The sequence below is a fragment of the Parasteatoda tepidariorum genome, chromosome 12 (assembly GCF_982258835.1).
Source record: "Parasteatoda tepidariorum strain Cologne lab strain chromosome 12, Ptep-v5.0, whole genome shotgun sequence".
In the NCBI taxonomy this organism is placed as follows: domain Eukaryota; kingdom Metazoa; phylum Arthropoda; class Arachnida; order Araneae; family Theridiidae; genus Parasteatoda; species Parasteatoda tepidariorum.
The window spans coordinates 3,616,016-3,639,670 of record NC_141766.1 but is presented as its reverse complement, the minus strand read 5'-3'; the positions used below and the strand labels follow the sequence as shown (position 1 = coordinate 3,639,670).

Below are 23,655 nucleotides of genomic sequence, written 5' to 3'. Positions count from 1 at the left end.
ATTTGAGGGAGAAATAATCTACCTATTATGGTATTTCAATAGAAGAAAATTAATGCATGAATTTAAAAAAAAAATTAAAATGTTGTCCGTTACTTTGCTGTATTTGGTTCCAAAGAAAAATATGTTAAAAGAGGACTTTAGATATACTTTTCACAGAGAAGTTATTTTATCTATTTTAAGAACTGGGATTGCTTTATTTACTTCATAAATGAACCTTTTGCATTTGCTTCTCTTCCTTAAAACTCATATTAATCTTTATGCTAGAGAAAAAAAATTTTCTGTAACATAAGATTTTTGAAGGAATCTAGGAAACTTTTGCATTGCTGATTTGCAAAATATGAAATTGATTTCTCTTTCCAAACTGCATATTTTTAAATTACATTTTCAGTCCATTGTTGGTTGAAATGAACAAGTTTAAAAACGTTATATATAACAGGGAATCGCACAAATGTTACGACTAACTTCTAGGGAAGCTAGGTTATAACATCAGGAACAAAAATGCATAAGAACCCATGCCCAAAAATAAATATGAGCATTAGAAAATGTGTCTCCCTATTATGAACTTTTTCTGAACAGGTCATAATAGGGTAACATCCCTAGATGTAAATACCAAAATTTTGGTGTACGTTCTTATGCAATTTTAAACCCGCTGATGTGCCCTAAATCCCTAAAAATTTGTCGCAACATTTAAGTGACACCCTGTTATATATAACATTTTTAAACTCTTACATCTCAGCCTACAATGGACTGAAAATGTCATTCTTAAAAAAATCTGTAGCTTTAGGATCAAAACTAATTTCAGATTTGAAATCTCCACACTCAAATTAGGCAAGATCAAGTATTTGTATAAATGAAAGAAAATATTTGTTCCTCAGTGTTATTCACTCTAAAATCCTAATTTATACTTTTAAAACTATCCTGCAAGTGGATGTAAACAAATAAGAAAACAACTGAGACATAAACTATTGATTACATAGAATTATTTATTATTAATACATAATTTTTTTAAAAAATTTAGTTCTAAAGCATACTAGATATAATTTCGTATTGGAGACATTTTTGTTTCGCATTTGTTTAATTTATTTACACAGTATTATTTTTTTACTCTCCAATATTTTCGAAAAAGAAAAAAAAACAAATCAATACTTTTTAACTAACAGCTTGCTTAGAGATACTTTAGTACATAAAATACATTTGTTCAGAGGAAAGAGTGGTTGTAAAAGCTTAATTCAAAACTATTCGATAAATAGATAAATGATTTTTAACACTTTATTAGTTCTTTGATAAAACCATCTGATCTTTTTTAATTTCAATAATACACAAGGGACAAATAATTTAAAATAAAAGCAGTGGTATCAAAGCTACTTTAGTAAGCCTTATCATCACAGAAGAAAAATTTGAAAATATGAAGTTTAGGTGTTAAGCAAGTTTTAAGGTGATGCTGTACTTTTTCCGTTCATAGTATTCATTAATTTTTTTTGACTCCTAGGCATGCTTAAAATTCAAAATATCTGTAGCATAATCTACAATGGATTAAAATAAAAATAAATTTATAAACATACTGCAATATTGATAAATCCATAAAAAAAGTATTATTTTGGGATAAAAGTATTGTACTTCAGATGTTTCGAACCTTATTATTGAAAAAGATTGTAATAAATTTTATCACTAGTTACATTTTTACTGCTTTCAAAACCATTAAAAAATTAAAATTTTCCTAATTTTGTATAATTTGTACATAATTGGAATTTCAAATTAATTGACATTTCATCTAGAAAGGTACAGTAGGGAACCGATTATCCGGAACGATCGGGACCATCGATATTCCGGATAACTGATTTTTCCGGTTTTCTGAATCACTACAAAAAGCCGTTTTTTTATAGTTAAACCCAACTAAAAAAAAAAATTAAAAATAATCTTAAAAAGAAGAAAAAACGATGAAGTAATACACTAATGATTATTTCCAAAATGATGGTAAGGTAAACATCTTTAAAAAAAGAACGAAAAATCCTGAAATCTTATGAGGAAATTTTTTTTTTTTTAAAAATGGCGGGAAAACTAATCGAATTTCGTTCTGGTTTTTTGGTTTTCTGATTTCCGGATAACGGGTTCTGTACTGTATTATGGAAAAATGATAACTATAATACTGCTCTGCAAATCTTAAGACCCATGAATCTCTAAACTTTCTTACCTTGTCCGAAAAAGCACAAAACACAAATCAATAAGAAAAAATAACTCATCTCAGATGTCATGCGGCACCCCGCTTTCACACACATAACAGGAGGGATTCTTATGTTTGGGACAAGGATAAATGAAAAAATAAAATAGCAGACATGATCGAAAAACTTTAATAAAGTTCCTGCTTTAAAGCATTTTATTTCCTCATCCAAGTGATAAATTTAAAGAAAAGAAGCATGTTCAGAGACTAATTACCCGCATCATTGAAATCATCACTTTGTAAACAGTTGATTCAGAAAAAATTTGTTGGAAAGTAAGTGTACTGTCCTAAAGAAAATAGTTAATTAGACCTAGAAATAGAGCTTTATTTCCAATATTATATATTAAAAAAAATATGACAAGACTATTTCATCTCAATGGAAATCCTTAAGACCAAGGAATAATTTTTAAATTTTGCAGATGAACCTAATCAATATAGTGAGAATACAGTTGAATCTAGAGAAAAATTATATGATAAAATTTTTATTCTATCAGCTTTTTATTCTATGAGCTTAGTAAATCTAACTTCTACAGCAATTCTCTATTTTTAAATCTTGGTATGATTGCGAGACAAGCAAATAGGTGAAAAAATAAAAATATGATCATACGCTCTCCATATCTCTTTCATTCAAATTTTCCCCTTTCTATTCACATTTTTCTTCCCCTGTTAGGACACTTCTAAGAATGACAGGCCTTCTTTCCTTAACTCAATCTTTCAAATTCAATTGTCCAATCTCCAACCCCACCTTAAAATTTGGTACTGATTGATAATCAGCATTTGTGCGAAACTACAGGAGGCGTTTTCACAAGTCAGGGTGTTCTATCAGTATTTTAAGGTAATTACAGAGTTTTCAAACATTTTTAAGAATTATGGCTGAGATATTTACCGGGATATAATTAGCATTTATATAATCTGATCCTTCTTCATCATCCGATGGCATAAGCTTAACTCGAGAATGATCATATGGAAGAATGTTCGTAAATCTATTTTTTGGCCGATTAACAGGGAGATCTGCAGCATTACAAGGTTTATCCCGTCCAACATGTTTAAGCAATTCAAATTCTTCCGAAAATCTAAAATCTGAATCAGCTGAGAGAAAGCGATAATGATCTGCAAAATCTTTCAACTTCACAGGTCGACTAAAAAAGATGTAAAAATATGTATTAAAATAGTTATTTTTATATGAAAAATATAAAGAAGAAAAGCTTTAAATAGGACCATTAATTTTACTTAGTTATAATTTCACTCTCTGGTATCGACATAGAATCATCTTTAATATGTCCGTCGGAAACTTTTTTTGCAAAAGGGCCATGTCTGCGCTTTCGTCTTATCACTACTATTATAACAATGAGAAGAACAATTAGAATTATTGGAACAGTGATTCCAGCAAGCATAGCTGTATTATCTGTATCTGTAAAGAAAAAAAAAAGAAAAAAATTATGCATATTAAATTATAACAAGTAACTTGATATCAAAATAAAGTGCATAAAATAATAATATCTGTGCAAAAATACAACGAACTTAAATTTCTAGAACAATAAACTATAATAAGAATGTTTTTTACTAGCCTTGACTCAAACGCTGAAATTAAGAAGAAAAACAATGTGTTTGTACATTTCCAAACTATTTATAGCAAGCTGTTCTTTTAAAAATCAGAAACCAGTTTCAAATTTATTTACAATTTAAAGTGAATTTAAAAAACAAAAATCTACTAACTCTTTGCATTTCAGAAAGAAAAACAATTTTAAAAAAAATAAAAAGCTGCAAATCTTTTGGTTTAATTTCTAACATCAGATAGGAAAATAAATAATTTAGTTTACTTTAATTTCACATTTCAATAATTTTAAACTTTTAAGGAATTTTAAATAAGGAAAACATAGTTTGCATTCAAAAACATATGAGAAAGATTATGTATTAGTCATGTATTATGTATAAATATTGTTTATGCATTGCAATAAGTTGGATATTCTTTTTGGACACAAATTTTTAATTGAACAAAATATTTATTTATTTACATTAGGGTTTTAAATTTATTTGAAATAGTAATTATAAGTAACTTACTTTAACCACTAAAATAATCTTAAGATAATGATAACAGAAAAAATAAAGATAATTTAAGAATTTTAACAAGTCAATTTTAGTAAAGAAATAGACTTTTTTTAAAACTACTTACAACATAGAATTTTTTTATAAATTCTATGAGAAAAAAACTTTTTCTTAAACACCTAGCAAGCAACTGTAAAACATTTTAGTTTTGACTAACCAGTTTGAAAAGAATAAGAGTAAACAGTGTCAGTAAATTTCTCAGGAGCAGTGAAAGCTCGAACTTTAACTTTGTAGTTGGTTCCAGGCTTTAGTGGTCCATTGCAATACCCTTTAACATCAGTGCAATCATCCATTCCAATGGTGAATTCAACTGAAGATGTACCATTAAATGGATAAAACGGATCTGAAACCTAAAATAGGACAAACACAGATTAACAGAAGTAAATTTTGATAGACATTAGTATTTTTTATTTAATTAAAGTTAATGTCTTACTTTCTTTATAAGTTTCATTATGAAAATTTTACTGTTATTTATTATGAGCAAATGATGGAAGACTGATACATTTAAAGCTTTATGTAAAGTGTTATAATCTATCCATTTTATAAGATAACAAACATACCTATTAGATAAGTTTTATACAATATGAACAAATATTTTTCGACTAATAGAAAAATACTTAGACTAGCAATACTACCACTAACCCATGTTTAAAAGAAAGTAATTTCTACACTGACAAACCAGCAATTTAAGATAATCTCCATAGCTATAACAAAGAAAATGTCTTTTCTTCAATATAGAATTAGAAATGAAATTCAATGGTTGAAGAGCCAAAAGCAACTATGCCGTGTTGCTCAGTAAAAAATTAGATAAGACCCATTTTTACCTGTTTTCTCCCAAAAATGAAAGAAACATTTTACTATCTGAAACATCATTTATATTAAGTATCTCTTACATTATTTCATCTATAACAATAATAATAAGACAAATGTCAATTTTGTTTCATCTATTCCTAGGGTGAAAAAAAAGAAAAACTTTCAAAATCAATATTTTTTCCATTATGATGAAGAGAAAAAGGTACAATAATGTAATTATAATACAGGAAAACCAAAAAGTTTGAGATTAATTTGTGAAAACAAATCTTACAGAAAGTTTGAATACAACTTTATTAGTTTTGTTTAAAATTTTACAGAAACCAAATTTATCTGCTTCTTTTATAGTTTCATACTGATAAAACTTCTGATATGGTATTTCCCCCTTAAACAATGAAAAAACAAAAAAAATAATTATTTTTTAGATTGCTGTATCACAGATAAAAATAATAGAAAAAAAATACTAATAAACAAGTAATAAATAGGTAAAGTTATCTATTCTAAATAATAATATCTATTCTAAGTAAAAAGTTAAGGCAAAATATTTCTGCTTTAAGTGAAAAAAACAGTTTGTCATTGAAACAGGCAGCTTTTTTCTTTTCTTAGACAATAATTATATGAAAATAAGCTATTTAAATTATTGTACTAGGAAAAAAAATGCTTTGTGTTGAGCAAGCACAATAAAAACTACTAAGAAGCATGTTTAATATTTTTTTAAAAGCTGGATGTTTCAAAAATCTTTTCTCAATTAAAATATATGTTCATTGTTAAATAAGAATCATAAGCTCTGATTTGTTAAACAAAAGTATTTAAAAAGAAGAAAATGCATACCTGGTAAAGGATATCTCCTTTGTAGTTAAGTAATTTATGTGGATTGTCAGTTGACATAATTGTGTCTGTATGCCAAGAAGCCATGGAACAAACACATATGCCACAGAGCCATAATTGCCACAAAAGCACTTTTCAAACTGGTGGTGTCTACTTTCTCATTACATGAAACACTAGTAAATTGACCTTTTTATTGAGACCAACGTTATCTACAAAAATTGCTGTAGCCTTGACAGTAAATTGCAAATTTCACTTATTAAAGGTATTGAAGGAGCTTTTAAGTTCTATCAAGTTGAAACTTTTAAGTATCCAAATACCTTTGTTTTAATTTCTAATTATGAGTAATTAATAATAAATAAAACCAGGAAAAATAACACCTTTTCAAAAATTTAAATCTATAACTAACAAATTCTTTCGTTGATCATGTCTTGAATTACTGGACAGATTTTTATGAACATTGGTTGATTCAGTACAAAACAATTATTCAATAATTGTTACACGCAAGCATGATTGTGTACAACATTTATCAGAATAGGAAAGTATAAGAATTTGTATCATTAACACATCTGATACATAATTGAATTGAAAAATATCCTTCATGACTTCAGAATTTTTTAACGAAACAAGAGTAAAATTTAGTTGCAGGCAAATGTAAAAATATAAGAAACTTGCAAACAAACCTGGTACGGAGGCCACCTAGAATACTTTTGGACATCATTCCAGGTTGGCATTTTTTGTTGCTTTGAATCAATACCATCATCTTCTGCAACAATTATGGTATAACTTGTTATTGGTCCATGACTATGAGAAAAGAAATTCTTCCTAAATTGAATTCTTGCTGTAGTTGAGGATTTACCAACGCTAATAGGGAACACATTACTAGCAGGAGCCGGGGGAGCTATCAAAAGTATCCAAATATTTAATCTTCTACGTTACTTTATGTATTAGTATTTATATTCATACATGCCATTACAAGTAAAATAAAAAGATTCAATTTTATAAAGATTTACAGTCATATTTAATTTAGGTATAAGAAATATAAATTCAGATATTTTTAAAAACAAATTATTAAATTTATCCATGCATAATAAATGCATTTGTATCCGTATAAAATAAATTCAAATATAATAATTGCAAATCATAGAAAAAGTTTTATATCAAACCGCATACAACTAATACATGTTGTAAAAATACTTGTTATTGAACCACGGATAGATGGCAGAGTTTATCATTAGATTGAAACCGTAACTGCAAACAAAGATTTTGTAAAAAGCAAGAACATCTACATTGTAAAGTAGTAGTAGTAATGTCTAACATTGTACCGTAATGATCATGTTAACTATTTAAATATATTTTTGTTACTTACCCCTTGGTAATTATTGAGTAGTTTTCCTGTGCCATCAAGAAAACGAGAAAAAAGATATATTCACTAATAATAGTAATAAATCTTCGGCCTATTTACCCTATTAGAATTGCTTTAAGTTGAAAAGCGAAACATGTATTTTGAAATTTTTTAAAAAAGTATCTTAAAATTGAAATAACATAAGAGCGTGCAGATGTTTAATAAGTCAGAATAAATATTAGACTTATAAATCCATATAAAATATGAATCATAAAGTTTAAATTCATATAAGATAAAGATGCACTAACTTTTTTCAGTTGAAGAGCGCTGGAAAAATTCTTTTGGCTTTCCAAGGTAATAATTTAATTACTTCTAAGTTTAATAAGAACCATATCAATTACATTTAAAAAAATGACAAAGTAGAGCAGTAATATTTATTTTCAAGTACATATATATGACATTTTTTAGTGAGAAAAAAAAAGTTTCGAGAGTTTTGCGTCTGCTTTTTTTAAAAAAAAATTCTATTAAGTTTTTTATTCTTCCTGGCACAAAAATAGTTTTATTATTTTTTTAGCTCACTCTTACCTGTTATTCTTAAAAAAATTCTTTTAACAACATATATTTTCATTGGAGAACATTTAAAAAGGAAAATATGTAAATCTTTAAACACTAGAATTACAATCCTTCAAAGATAATCAATCCATGTTTCAAAAATATATTTAAACAATTAACACTTATGTTCAAAGATTTTTAAAATTAAGAAAAATACAAATTTTCTGAAAGCATTTTCAAATTCATTTATTTTAATAATAATACACTTATTTAATAATTTGATTCTAATTATTAAATTATGATTTTTTTAATCTAAATTTATTATATAAAGAAAATTAAAGATAAAGATATTTTCACTCTATTTATAAATAAAACAACATTTGATTTAATAAACTATATACAATTAATAAAAAATCAATGCACAGTACAATTATTGAAATGTGGTGAAGACTAGAAATGTTACAAGTTGCAACAACAAAAGGTAAAAATAAAGCGCTATCTCCCTTTTTTGTTTGGGCAGGTTCATGTAGTAATCTAAGAACATAACTCATTTCTGCGTATATTTATTTTATATTGTGATAGTTTGCTTATAAGAGAAGAGCTGATTCGCCCGTAAGAAGAAAAAAAAATTTCTACCTTTTTTTGCATTGTTTATCTCAGGACTTCCACTAACAATCAAAGCAAGGTCCTAACATACCACTCTTTGGGGTGTCAGCATGGAGTACTAGCATAACGTTAGCACCAAGCCAAGGCATTCATTACAAGAAACCAGGCTTTTAAAATTTAGAATCATTTACAAATTATAAGGGAAAAAAACACGTAAGTAATTTTCTGAAATTTTCTACAGTTCCATAATCAAAATCAAAGCCTGTAGAAATAATAGCTTAAACTTTAATTTGAGTCATCAATTGTTAAAAAGAAACAAGTCTTGAGAATAAAACTTGGTTTGGATTAAAAACAGAAGTTTTAACAGAAGTTGTTTGTACTTAACAAAATCTTTGAACTAGTTACACCAAGTACAAAATCACATAACACAAATATATAAATATTTAATTAAACTTTAATCATTCTTACTCTGTAACAGAAGTTTTAGTCCTTATTTTTCAAAGCGAAATAAATTCATTTTTTAATATATTGAGAAATTTAAGGGTTAGTGTACACTTAAATATCTTAATATATAAAAAATGGATTTAAAAATATTGGCAAAGGTTAACCAATTTAGGAGATGTTCTCAACAATATAATGTGTCTAAACATTAAAAAACAATAATGATAACTAAAATAAAATAAAAAACAAACGATTATTTAGCTCAAAAAATTTTTTATTTTACTTTCAATAATAACATTTTATAAAAAATAAAAACAAGAAGTGCATATTTTTATACGCATTGGCTTTACTGAAGTGGATATTTTAATGCAAAGAATAATAATTAAATACAGACATGTAACAACATGAATAATTAATTTTATTAATAATAATTTAGTATTCATAGTAAAAAGATGATATGTAAGGCATTTAACTAGAATTGTAGTACCTCACTCTCTTTTATAAGTCTTAACATTTCATTTAGCGGTAACATAGTAATCTTGCAGAAAATTTCTAATAGATTAATTTTTGATTACTGGATTAGACAGTGTTGCCTAACATATGATTATTTGTAAAGTATACAACAATTGGAAAAAGCAAATAGAAAGTTTGCTTAACTTTAATTATTATAAATTTATTCCACTTTTTGTGAGTGTTTTTGTGATAACATTTTCACCTGAAATTCTTTTAAACACTTTAACAACAAAATCAAGTGCAACTGAATGTATGATTATAAATATAAAAAGAGGATATCTTACTAAAATCATGTATTTTGATAAGTTGACTTATTACAAATAATAAGCCATTACACTTAAATATCCGTAAAATATGTACATTGTTAAAAACATTTTCAGTTTTTCTAAAATGATTTATTAAGATTTTATTAACTAATGTTTTGAAAATAATAGTTTAGAATTTAACAATTTCGCTTACACTATACGCTGCCGGGTGGCTGAGTGGTAGCGCTTCAAGCTTCCGTGCCACAGGTCCTGGGTTTGATCCTCAGGCCGGGCAAGGTCGACTCAGCCTTTTAACCCTTCAGTGGGTCGATAAATGAGTACCGAACATGCTTGGGAACTAAAAACTGGGGATTCCGCGTTCGGCTGACCACCTAACCAGAACATCTACTCCTGCACCCCAGAGCCCAAGGTCAAGAAAACTGAGATGCGCACAGTAGGCCTGGCCCTCTAGATACGCCACTGAGTTTAGTATAGTTTTAGCTTACACTATACAATTTATTTATCTTAATAAATGCATCAACATTAAAAAAGAAAAAAGCACATAATTATAAAAAGAGATCTATAGAGTTACCTCCTAAAGGAAGAGTTTTTTCCAGAGTTGCTTTTCCACCAGGTCCAACTTTTGTATGGGCTTGTATCTTAAAAATAGTACAATTTAATTAGAAAGATATATTTTTGTGAAGACTGTTTATAAAAATGATAGACAACAATTTAATACCTACTGAAGAAATTCCTAATATGTCAGGTTAATATAAAAAAAAAGAATTCAAGTTTATATAACAACTATAAAAAGTATGATGTACTTTAAAATTAGTACAGGATATAGGATACAAACTAAGGTAGACAACGTTAAAGAGCACAAAAATATTATTAAAAGCAGACAGCTGTTTCGGATGCTCAAAGGGCAACCTTCATCAGTGCAACAGGAAACAATAAGAGAACAGAATAAATATATATAGAAAGATGACGTCACAAGAGGATTTAGACCAACGGCCAATAGGAGGGAAGGGTGAATGGACGACGACGAATAGGAAGCAAGGAACAAAAAGGGGGGGGGTTAGTTAGGTTTTATCATAGATTTCCAAACAGGAGAAATTTAAGGAACACTTCATAGGTCATTGACCAACAGTTTGGAATTTCTGAAAATATGATAAGACTCATAAAAATCTAAATCATATATTGAGGAACAATTTTGAATGACTTTTGAAGAGGAAAAATTAAAATTATGATTAGAGTCCCAACAATGTTGGGCAATAGATGAGCGTTTAAATTCTTGTTTTTTGACATAAGCTTCATGTTCCTTGACACGGCACTTTAAGGCACGCTTAGTTTGGCCAATATATGAAAGGCCGCATTGGCAATTAATTTGGTATATACCCCAGTTATTTTGACTGTCAATGGGCTGTTTGAGATTAGAAAATTTTATCTTATTAATGGGACTGAAAATAATATTGAAATCAAACTTCATTAGGATGTTAGCAACTTGCCGACTTATTTTAGGAAAATAGGGTAAAATTACCAAATTGTTAGAAAATTTTTTGGAAGGTTTATCGGTAGGCGATTGTTTAGTTATGTTTTTATAAATATTATCAATAATGCTAGGGGAATAACCTCTGTCATGAGCAATGGCTTTGATGTAGTTTAATTCTGCATCAAGAAGATCAATATTGGAACAAATATTAACAGCACGGTGGACAAAAGACCGAAAAGAGGCAAGTTTTTGGTTGGGAGGGTGGGCGGATCTGTAATGAGGGGGAAGAGAAACAGCAAAAGGTTTACGAAGGACAGTAGTATGGAATGAATTATCATTCCGAGTCACAAGCACATCTAAGACAGGAAGTTTTTGATCAGACTCTAATTCAAAGGTGAACTGAATGCAAGAATCAATGCTGTTCATAACATTAAGGATTTGATCTAAATTACAATTATTTTCCTCTAACAAAGCAAAACTGTCATCAACGTATCTTTTATAAAAGGGGAAAGTTAAGATTTTGAATAGTTTACTCTCAAAATAATGCATATAGATGTCACTAAGTATAGGGCTCAAAGGATTTCCCATGGCAAGACCATTGGTCATACGGTAAAATTTGTTGTCAAACGCGAAAGTATTTTGTTGTAAACAAACACAGGTAAGGTTAACATATTCATTGACCTCATATTGGGAAAAATGATATTCCGAAAGTCTAAGTTTTAGGCATTCCAAAGCCCCCTCAACCGGAACATTAGTGAACAGTGATTTTACATCAAATGAGGCCATCAAATAACCATTAGGTTTTAGATTTTTAACTTCTTTAACAAACTCAAGGGAATTTTTGGTAGTAAAAGAATTATTACCAAGGAGAGGGGAGAAGACAGAAACTAAAAATTTTGCGAGTTTGTAAGACGAGGTACCAATGTTGGAGACAATTGGTCTAAAAGGAGTGCCAACTTTATGTACCTTAGGTAAAGTATAAAATCTAGCGCAATGAGAAACAGAGGGAGTCAAAACAACCTTAAGTCTATTGGGAATTAACATAGAGGATTTAATAGTTGATTTTATAACATTTAATTCTTTAGTGCTCGGATCTTTGGGAATTTCTTTATAAGGACCTTCAAGAATAAGTTGTTTAGATTTCTCCAAATAGTCTGTTTTGTTTAGAAGAACAATTTGACCACCTTTGTCAGCTTTGGTAACGATTAAGTTGGGATTGGACTTTATATCTTTAAGAATTACTTTAGAGGAAAGGCTAAGGTTTGAATTAGATATTTTTGAGTTGAAGTCTACGGTATTGGCAATAAGGTGTCTGATAGAATCTTTTTGAGCATCATTAATTTTACTGAATTTAAAAGATCTTTCGATAGGAGCAATGAGTTTAGGTAATGAAGGTCGAGTTGAAATAGCAAAATTATTGTTAAGTTTTAAAGCATTAATTTGAACATCAGTAAGAGTGGTATTTGAGAGATTAACTACAGAATTTTGATTAACAACAGGCAAACTAACGTCAGGATTTTTATCATTAACTTTGATGAGTTTACTCAACTTATTATTCAGGTTTAAACTATGTTTTGAAGAGATTTTGGTTGCTCCATTCCAAGACGATTTTTCCATTGCGTCAAAATTTGAATTTAGATTAGGCACACTGATGTGTAAATGGTACAATTCGCATTCAATTTTGGATAGTTTATTCCTAGTTTCCATTAATGACGGCTCTAAGGAGAGCAAACTTAGTCTTGTGAAGAATGCAATTAACTTTCTTGGAATAAGGAAGGTTAGTCTTAAATTTAATGAAATGAGGAATAATATGTAGCAGTTTACAATCAAGTAAAAAATGCAAGTGATTAAGATACCTAAACTTCTTAGTCCTTAGACTATGAAATCTGTTGAATTGAGACATGATCAATGAAGTATAAAATAGGAAACAGCAATAACAAATATGAAAGACATGGAATAGAATGGAAACAATAATAATAATAAGACTTACCCAGTAAGACCCGTTGAAGTCAATCATAAATAGGATATAGGATAGTTGTTTTTAGGATAGATAGTTTTTAGGATATAGGATAGTTGAGGATAAATTTGTAAGCTAAATTTTTAATTAATCAATGAAAAACAGAACAAATAAATAAGTTCATCAACCTTTTATTAGGGCACACGTTGGGCCTGCCAGAAAAAAACATTATAAAGACCACCCACAGATTTTTTAAAGTTACCTGTATTTACAGAAGCTGCATTGAAGGTCATTTTCATGCTTTAATTCAATCTATAATTCAGTAAATTACCAACTTTCCTTTTCTTAGAATAACAGTTATTAGGGTCTCACAGGCAATTTTTTATTTTACTATTGCGTACAAAAATATCTCTTATAAACACGGCAGGAGTTAACATTACTGAAGTCCTTAATTAATAGCTATATTCAAAACTAACTAACAATGCATTATTTTTTATACAATTATTTGTCTTTAACTGTTTACATTATATATGTATTGCTTACCTCAAAAACATATGTTTTGCCAGGAACAAGATTTTTAATAGTTCCTTCAGTAACAGTTGGGCCAAATTTCTCATATTGGTGGAATAGAGATCCCTAAAGAAAGAAATATTTAATTAAAATAATTGATTGAAAGTAAGAAACAAATAATTGAAAGTAGAAAAAATTCTTAAGAATTCTGTTTTATAACAATATTAAACATTACATCATACACGGTGCTACAATTACACTTTAATATTAATATGCAGTGGTATAATTGCAAAGTATATATAATCATAAAAAATTTACTATCACATATAAACTAACTAATCAGCAATACTTAATAATTGATATATTATGTATATCACTGTGAAATTTTCTTACTCAATTTAGTTGTTTTGTTGCAATCAAAAGTAATATTGCACTTTATGCACTGACATGGCCTTGAATTTAAGTTAAAATATGTAGCTAAGTTATCCTTAATTATACTAGAAATATTTTTTATTAATTATATAAAAACTATTGATGAATAACATGATTAATAAGGAGGTCAAGTTCAGATAAATGGGAAAATATAAAATAAGACCTATCCAATTATCATTTATAAGAAAAACAGTAATAAACTCTCAAATCTGTTAAATATCTTAACTAAATTTATACCACTGTAGCCATGCATCCGTAACTAATGTGCAGTTATAGGTTTAAATAATTTATTACAACACCTCTTGCATATTCTGCTTTTTAAAAATAATATTTTTGTAGTTCTTTTTGTATGATTAATTTATCTCTTCTGAGGAATTTTAACAGATTTTGAAGTTCTGAATATACCATTCAATGTGCGCTTTTTAAATTGTGTGAATACAAATCGCTATGCCTGATTATAAATCATGTAAATGTAATTTTAAATCATGCTTACGTAGGTAAAAAAGTATAAAAAATGACTACTTTCAGACTTTTCATAATGAAAAAACTATAAATTATGATACTTCTTGAAACTATTTGAGCCAACTTTTTTTTTATCCTTATAGTATTCAAATCTTACATCCAAGGAGTGCTACACTAATAGCATTAAAATATTTAGTTTTGCACACCATATACATAGCTTTATACAGGGTCATTATAATAAAATAATTTTGCCAACATATGACCCTCTGTAGTACTACTTGAGCCAACGGAATAAAATTTTGTACATAAGTATTATGATCCACGCTCTCAAGAATGATGCTAAAAACGATTGTAGCTCCCATAGTTACAGGGACAACATTTTCAAAGTGCAGGGGCAAGATTGAAGTGTAATCCTTACAATAAAAAAATCTAAAATGCAGTTAAAACAATATCTTTAGCACAAGAAATTGCAACATTAGGCTTTTGTCAAGCATTGCCATTTTCACCACCATTAACGAGAAGAGAATGCGATAGAAACCTTCGTAATAACATGTGATGTTGTAATAACACAGAAGAAACTATGGACATATGAGGAAGAACAATGCCAATTTTTTTTTCAATATAAAATGACTTCTTTGTAATTGTCCCTCTTTTTTAAATGCTTTTTTTACTCTTCCTTGTTGCTAGTGGCCACAAAAAATGGCGACACTTAGCAAAAGCCTAGTATTGGAATTTCTTGTTCTAAAAACATTGTTTCAACTCAGTTTTAGGCTTTTTATTGTAAGGATTATGTTTTGATAAAAAAATGGGCGTTGACATTGGAAAATTTTGTCACTGTAACTGTGAGAGCTACTCAATCAATCTAAACATCATTCTTGAGCGCATAAAACAAAATATCTATGTACAAAATTTTATTTTGTTCACTCAAATGGTATGCTCTCCAGAGGATCATAAGATGGCAAAATTATTTTATAATCATCTTATATTTGCTCTAACACTTACTCGGTGTACTTTATTTAAAAATAATTTTCAAATCAACACTTTCCTTGGAAAGAAAAAAACTTTTACACAAGTTAAAAATTTAAAAATATTTTTTTATACCTTTACAAAGTATGTTATTACAAATCCGGTTAATATTCCATTTTGTTCACTACTTGGCAAAGTCCACTGAAGAGTAATGACATTTGGTTTCACAGACACTGCTTGAAAGTTATTTACTTTTCCAGGAACTGAATATGAGAAAAAGTTTTATAAAAGAAAAGTTAATAATCATGTAACAATTAAGAAATAATTATACATCAATATAATTACCAATTATAGCAACAAGATGGAAAGAGAATCAAATAAAAAATAAAACTCATTAATAAGTTAGTCATTGATATTAAAAATAATTGCAAAATAACTAACATCAAATATAAACATATTTATAGAATTGTTTACCTTAATGTATATCTATGTAGGATGAATATCAAAGAACAGTGAATAGCAAAAATTCCAAATTGATGAGCTACTCAAAGGTAATTTTTGTTAAAATCGAAATTCTTAACTTCAATAGGGTAGGATGCACAATCAGAAATCCCCCCACCGACACAAAAAATTTTGAAAATTATTTTTTAATGAAATGAATGAAATTATAGTTCCAGCATCAGATTGTTGGGTACTAGTATAAATGTGTAAAAAGACCAGTGCACAATGACCACATTTCCATTATCATGCAGTTGGTCTGGAAAATATAGAGCCAGAAACTTCATGACACATCTTTAGCTGACATCCCAAATTTCAAGCTGTGGATATTTTGAAATTCTAAAGCGTATTGTTTATTAATTTTGTTATTGAGTAACATATTATAAATTTATGACTTGGTTAAAAAGAATTAGCAAAATATTTTTTCAGACAAAGAGAAAAATCGTAACTATAAGCTAAAATTTTGCCCGCAACTTTGTACCCAAACACAGTTACATTAAAAACTTCTTTTGTAGTAAAGGTTAGAAATTTGGATTTAACCGATATTTCATTAAATTCTAGCCTTATTATTAAAGTTTAGTTCATTAGTTTGATATATTCTGGGAAAATAATAAAAAATTAGGATTTTTAATACCAAAACAAATTTAAGAACTGAAAATGTTAACAAACCTGATTCTAGAGTATGAAATGTTCTGGAAATAGGTCTTCCACGAATTGTAGTAGAAGTATCATAACCACTTAATACTGAGACGAGGAATGTGTAGTTGTGATGAGGACGAAGTACACTATAACTTATGCGATTTAAGATTGTAACATTTTTAATAAGATTTCCTTCATGGTCTTGATACTGAACTTCATATCCATCCTTATCACCATCTGGGACATTCCAAGTCAGAGTAATTTCAGTATCTGTTATCTTTGGAGCCATTATTTCACCAACAGATTCTGGATCTAAAGTAAGAGTTTAAACAAATCAATTTTAAAGTTGCAAGTCACATAGTTTACAATTGGCAGTTTTTATATATGAATATAAAAGATTTTTGTAACAAGTACAGTAGAACCTTGCTTATATGAACCTTTTTGATCCAAATACTTGTGTTAGCCAAAGTTGATACAACCGAAATATTTTTTAAACGAGCTTAGTTTCTCACAATTAATGATGTGCTCCTTTGTAACAACGATGTGATGATAACTCAGCTAATCCTTATTGTTTGTTAAAATATGAATCTTTAGTAAACATATAATAAACTAGACTAAAAATAATTTTTGTAACTGTAATTACTAATAAATGAGGCTAGTTTAAAAGTAATAGTACATTACAGAGTTGACATAGTAAAACGAACTTATCTACACAGACGAAGTAAATTAATAATAATAAAAAAAAAAAAAAAAACGCCAATATGGTAGGTCTTTCTTCTCGACTAGTTAAGTGTAATTTCGAGTTTGTCCATGAGAAAACAGAACTAATTTTGACACAATCAAGGTACCCAGCTTCAACCTACTCTCGTCTATATATATATCTATGCACATGGTGTATTTAAATTGTATATTATACAGGGTACCCAGCAAAAGAGTATCTGATTTCAAAATTCTCTAAACCAAAAAATTAAAAATAAATATATAAAACAATAATTGAGAAAAAAGAATGACATTACAATATTTAAATATTTTATGCAATTAAAAAAGTAGCTAAGAGATTAATTATTAATAAATAGCTGCTGTAGTGACAATTATATAGAGCCTTGTAGACTGTGTTTTACAGCCCACAGCTTTCAATTCCATCACTGAAATGTGAAAAGAGATTACGCCAAAAAAAGTCATGTTCATGGAACAAGGTACATTTAATATTGGAGTATTGACGACTGCTTTTAATTTAGAAAAAAATGAAGTGTTAATGAGAATATTTCATTTCTACTTTTTTTCAGAAAAAATACCTGTGACAACTTTTTTTCTTCTCAATTTTAACATCTATGAACTTGTGAAATATCTTATAAGTTTGTAGCTTTACAAGTAAGAAAGAGCCACAGATAGCTTATTTCTTTTGATTGAAATATGGAAAGCAAATGTTTTCACAACTAGTTTTTAATTTAGTAACACAGATTAGATAGTAATCATGCAGCAAAAATTCACAACCAAATTTGATGTTTAGTTGCGATTCGTAGGTAATTTTTGCAATTATTTTCAAAAAAATATGTATGAAATTCTTATAATTGTCCCTATCAATATGATTAATTAATTCTACATAATACAATGGAAACTAATTGTTTCAGCATCATACAGTTTTAAAATTATGTACTCTACTATTGGACATTCTGTACTTTAAACACAACTAAAACATCATTGAATAAAGCAATGAATTTTTAGAATATACACTTACATAATCTAGCTTGTCTGTCGATTGGTACACTATAGACACCACCACTTACTGTCCAAATACTTATGTTATATAATCGTCCAGGAATCAAGTCGTCAAATATCACTAATCGATTGGTATCATTCTGAAGTTTCTCTTGAGCAGGAATATTGGTGCCACTAAGCTGAAATCTATAGCGGTCAAATACAACACTTCGTATAGGTGTTGGTGTATATTTGATTCCCAAAGTTTTTGTTTCTTGTTCATCAGTAACAATATGGATAACAGAATCTATAACAGGCTCTGAAATAATAAATAGTAAATAAACTAAAATGCAGACAGTAAAGAAAAATATTAATGATTCAAAAAGTTATTTTAACTGATAGAAACTAACAAAAACTTAAAAGAAAAACAAACATATAACAACTAAATCTTAAGTTAAATAATTAAAGCAGGGTTTGAAAAAAGTATTTTTTCAAAAAGAAGGAAAATCCTGTTAGGCTTATTTAAAACAAATTTTTGGCTTATTTCTTGGTTCAGATTTGGTTTATTTAAAACAAAGTAAATAATACTATAGCTCTAAATTAAAATTAATTAAGCTGTTATAAAGGATACTCCAAAATTTTCTAAGCCATTCATTAATATTTTTAAAAAACAATTAAAAAAAACATGAACTTCCGTACCATATACATACTAACATGATAAAAAAGAATAACTGAAGATTCTGAATATGCTTATTCATTACACTTCAACTTAACATACAAATAAAATTTTATTATGTAATTGTTAAATTGGTAATGTATATAAAAGAATGAGATCCCCTTAGTCTATGAGTACATATGAAAATGTCATACTTCAGCATTATTTAATGTCATTAATTTACAGAATTCAATTTACAACATTTGTATCAAATTACTTAATAAAATAATCATGTCTTTTTTTTCCAATTAAATACACATACAATTTTACTTTTAACTTCAAGGGAGCATGAAAAATGAAAGGTAATATATATTTTTCAATTAAAAAATATATTAAAATAATGGAATGACGAAAAGGACTAAAAATATTAATTGCACTGTATACATAGATAAAAATTAAAGAAAATGAATGTTTTAGTAAGCGTTAAGCATAACAGTACTTATAAATAATGCAGCATTAAATAAAATAATTTACATTGATAATACTTTGAATAATTAATTAATATATAATGAATTTTGAATAATTTTCAATATTTTTGAATTATGCTCTTTTATAAAAGAATTGTATTTTGAAAATATTAGAATCACTAATAAAAGCATACTACAGACACACAATAAAAAATTTGTTTACAATGATAGCAGAAAAAAAAATTAAAATTAAAATGAAAAATAAAATTTAAAGGTTGAAAAGCACCTCCTCCTATTTCTGCTTTTGATTGTAGCAAGCACAATGTATTGTTCAATAAGATTTTGCACTTTTTAAATAATTTCAAAAACTATCAGAAGTTGCAGTTGATGATGGTCTGTATCATTTTGAGAATTTTTAGAGACATTATGATTTATTTTTAAATTGCATATGACTTTTGTTCAAGTAACATAGACTCACATTGGCAACTGAACTCAAGACTAAAGAAAGTTAAGTTATTAAAAAGTATTTCCATAAAAAAAAAGCTAATTTAAAAGAAAAAATAGAACACACAATCATACAGATTTATTTAGCATTTTATCTTAATAACAATCAATTTATCATTCAAATAGCTTTCCACTAGTAAATGAAGTTTACTTGCTTTCCTCTTAACTAGTATAAATTGGTAAGTAATTTTAGCAAAAGAATATTTCTTAACATTATAGATTAAATTAGGCCATAATAATTGTAATATCGCAAATCTTTTACCAGTATGTAAAAGTGATGTGACAGCAGAAGAATGAGCATTATTATAATTCAGAATTTTCATACCAATCAACTCTATGTTGGGGGCATTTTAAACTAATTTGATTAGTCTACAAGTCCTTTGAAGTTACACTTAAAATGATGAAAGCTGATCATAAGGATAGCAAAAATGAATGAGAACTTACTTGTTCTTGTTTGTAGGCCAATGCCTTCACTTCTTAAACTATGACTTACAACATAGAAAAGGAATGAATATAGTTCTCCAGGCTTTAACTCATCGATCATACAAGTCATCAAACCATCTGCTTTAGAATAATTTGCAGGAACCTATTTGAAAAAGTTTTATTAGGATGTTATAATTAAAATAGTATGATAAATATTAATTCATTTTGCAAGAACAAAATGAAGTCAAAATTTTTTTTAAGATATTGAGTTAACTACTTAAACTAAAACTTTGTGTTTTTTAAAGAAAAATATCACAAATAAACAAATATTACCTGATGAGAGAGCTGTGGAAATGGAGATTTTACAGGATAGTAGTTAACAATATAATAATCCTTTTTACCAGGAGGAATATTCCACTCAAATGTTATATTGTAGGAATCAAGAATATGACGAACATGCTTAATAGGGTTAGGATCTGAAAAACAAAAACATTTTAGATAACTTCATAAGCATAACTTAATTAAAAAATTATATTTAAAATCTGTAAAAAAAAAAGATTACGTTTTCTTCACTTAGAAGTTGTTCATTTAGTTTAAAAATTATATTCTATTCCATTTTTAATTTTATTTTGCTTTCCTAATCCTTTTAATTTTCTTTTTTTAACTGGTATACCTACATTAATTTAATAAAACATTTGGTCTTTTCAATGCATCCATTTTAATTAATGAATTAGAGGAAGGTGACAATAGTAGTCATCTTCACTGAACTTAGGATTAAATTGTATATTTAAACTTATAGATTTTTTCATGAGTAATTAAGGGACCCCTAACTTAATAATATATAATAATAATCTATACTACAGAAAGATATTTTCCTTAACTTTTTTACTGAAATATTTTATTTTCATTTTATAATCATCGTTGAACAGCCGTCTTAATTTTGGGTTAATGACTACTAATGTTCAACCCCATAGTCTTGTAATTTTTAATCCAATCCAGAAGACAAGGGATCTCCTGGAACAAGTATTGGGAGAAATTTGCTTTTGTGGACGACTTTTTAATGGAACTAACCCGCATGGAGAGGAAAACCACAAATACATCCCACGCTTAGACTGAAGGCCCGAGGACTCTTAACCCATGATCCGTCTACCACTGAGGATATTTTATGTCAGCACTGGGGTTGGTGCGAGACAGGCGCGCAATTCATATCAAGCAGCCATTGCTGGGATTGCTGGGACCAGCTATCCTATTGGGTTTTCGAGCTGTATATAAGGAAGATGTACAGTAATCATCCGCAGAGCTCGTCTACAGGTCAACATTTTGTCTTACAGGAGAATTTTTTGATTCTGCTCCAATGGACTCGTCTCCTATTCAACTAGTGAGGATTTAAAGAAACATTTCTCTACTATCAGACCTTCTCCAGCTTCCTGCCTTTTTACAAAGTCAGTGTTTGTGCATCCAGCCTTAAAAGAATGTGGTCATGTCTTCATTAGAAATGATACTGTGAGGAAACCCTTGCAAGCCCCTTACGAAAGACCTTTTAAAGTGATTCAGGGAACTGATGAAACTTTTGAAGTTGATATTAGAGGTTGGAAGTCGACAATCTCCATAGATCGTGTGAAACCTGCCTTCCTTGAAAGTGAATTAATACAACCTTCTGAAATAACTAAGAATCTAGAGTGTGAAATACCGTGTACTCCTGTAATGCGGGAGGCCAAAAATAGGTTTGGAAGAACTGTGCGTTTTCCAAAAAAGTATAGAAAGTGATACACTGTGGGCGGAGAGTGCGGTCTTACCGCCAGCTTGGCGATTTAAGATCTTCAGGTAAAAGCAACCCTGTGATCCTTGTGATATATATTCTCCTTCAGATGAAGAACAACGACTTCCCTTTTCAACCTCTTCACTAGCTAGCTTGGTCGCAGGACGACCAATAATATTTAATTTTGTTTTCTTTAATTAATGTTATGTTTGTGAAATAAAAATGTTCTGAGAGAAATCCGCATTTAGTACTCTCTTCAAAGGGATAATCATCGCCAATGGCTTGTTAATGTAGCTCAAATGCAATGATAAAAACAAATCAATCACATTATTAAAAAACATTTACAGGTTGCTAGTTCAAAATGTTTTTTAAAAGAATAAAACTAAAAGAGTATACATTATTTATTTTACTAGTATCATTATTTTTATTTAACAAGCTGTTCTGGTATTGTAGTTCAAAAATGAAGTGAAAATAACAAATTATTCAAATCATATTCCTAGTATATATTATCAATTTTAAAAACAATTCAAAATAATTATTAAGACAGATAGAAGTGAAAATAAAGCTTACACATTGTTTGTTCTATTATTTTGGCATCTGGACTTTCCACTTTATTGCTCATTGATACAACCTGAACTTCATACTTCTCTCCTGAATCTAATTTTTTAATTTCACAAGAAGTAGCATTGGCAACAACTAAAATGATGCATTATAATGTACTATTGATGCAGCATAAAAATAATGAATATAAAGAAATAAAATATTTTATGTTGATGCAATAAAATAATTGAGGGAAGTTCAAAACTTTATTTTTATTTGCTTTTGAATTTCTTATATATATTTTAAACATTTTTACAGCATACTATTGTTATTTTAAAGCGGATATTGACTAATAAACAATCATTAAAAATATTTTGCTTGAAAAAATATTTATTAAAAATACTACAGCTGAATTGACAGAGTTTAAGCAATATTCTCCTTTTAGACATTTTTTGAATTTAGGCCAGGAAAATTTTATCTATTAAAATTTTTTTTCAACCCAGGAAAAATATTTTAATATTTCTAAAAGTTTGTAAAAGACAAAAATTAAAAAGAATTTTTACATACATAAATGAATTGTCACTCAAAAGTGCACAAAAAAATAATAGCTCTTTTCAAAATAATTAGTATCAAATTAAAATTATTTTATTATAGTTGATAACAAACAAAAAATTGTTTTAATTTTAAATAAGATGCATAATTCTTTTCTTAATCTTAATTCTAAGACTCTAAATTCCATGTCTTCCATTTTAAGCACAAAATATAATGATTGAAAACCACAGAAGAATGTCTCTTTTTCTTTAAGTGTCTCTTGGGGCTCCAAATAGATAACTGATTCTACGTTAAGCTTATTTTGACATATACAGTTAAAAATAATATTATTTAATGTATTGTTTGTAGGGACTCTAGAATGTTTGAATGAAACTTCAATTAACAAAGAGTATATTCTAGGCAAATTTTATACAAATAAGAGCACATTTTGCTGCTGAAAA

The 23,655-nt window shown here is 28.1% G+C and overlaps 2 protein-coding genes across 4 annotated transcripts in view; both read right to left on the bottom strand.

Annotated features, from left to right (window-relative positions):
- LOC107456878 (tyrosine-protein phosphatase 10D) overlaps window positions 1-23,655 on the bottom strand; it is a 94,370-nt gene that overhangs the window by 7,611 nt on the left and 63,104 nt on the right. For all 3 annotated transcript variants that reach the window (XR_011638411.2, XM_016074848.5, XM_087155691.1), the window contains 12 exons: window positions 22,694-22,819; window positions 20,698-20,840; window positions 20,386-20,527; window positions 18,356-18,634; window positions 16,648-16,929; window positions 15,616-15,743; window positions 13,654-13,746; window positions 10,254-10,320; window positions 6,643-6,860; window positions 4,482-4,674; window positions 3,449-3,629; window positions 3,105-3,357 (listed from right to left, as the gene is read on the bottom strand). Coding sequence is in view for 2 of the 3 variants with exons in the window: in XM_016074848.5 (XP_015930334.3) it covers window positions 3,105-3,357; window positions 3,449-3,629; window positions 4,482-4,674; window positions 6,643-6,860; window positions 10,254-10,320; window positions 13,654-13,746; window positions 15,616-15,743; window positions 16,648-16,929; window positions 18,356-18,634; window positions 20,386-20,527; window positions 20,698-20,840; window positions 22,694-22,819 (2,105 nt within the window). In the remaining variant the exon portion in view is untranslated. The remainder of the gene's footprint in view (window positions 1-3,104; window positions 3,358-3,448; window positions 3,630-4,481; window positions 4,675-6,642; window positions 6,861-10,253; window positions 10,321-13,653; window positions 13,747-15,615; window positions 15,744-16,647; window positions 16,930-18,355; window positions 18,635-20,385; window positions 20,528-20,697; window positions 20,841-22,693; window positions 22,820-23,655) is intronic.
- LOC147800920 (uncharacterized) lies at window positions 10,739-12,076 on the bottom strand. The gene has a single exon (XM_087155692.1). It carries the CDS (start codon window positions 11,937-11,939, stop codon window positions 10,791-10,793), a length of 1,149 nt encoding a protein of 382 aa, XP_087011818.1. The 5' UTR covers window positions 11,940-12,076; the 3' UTR covers window positions 10,739-10,790.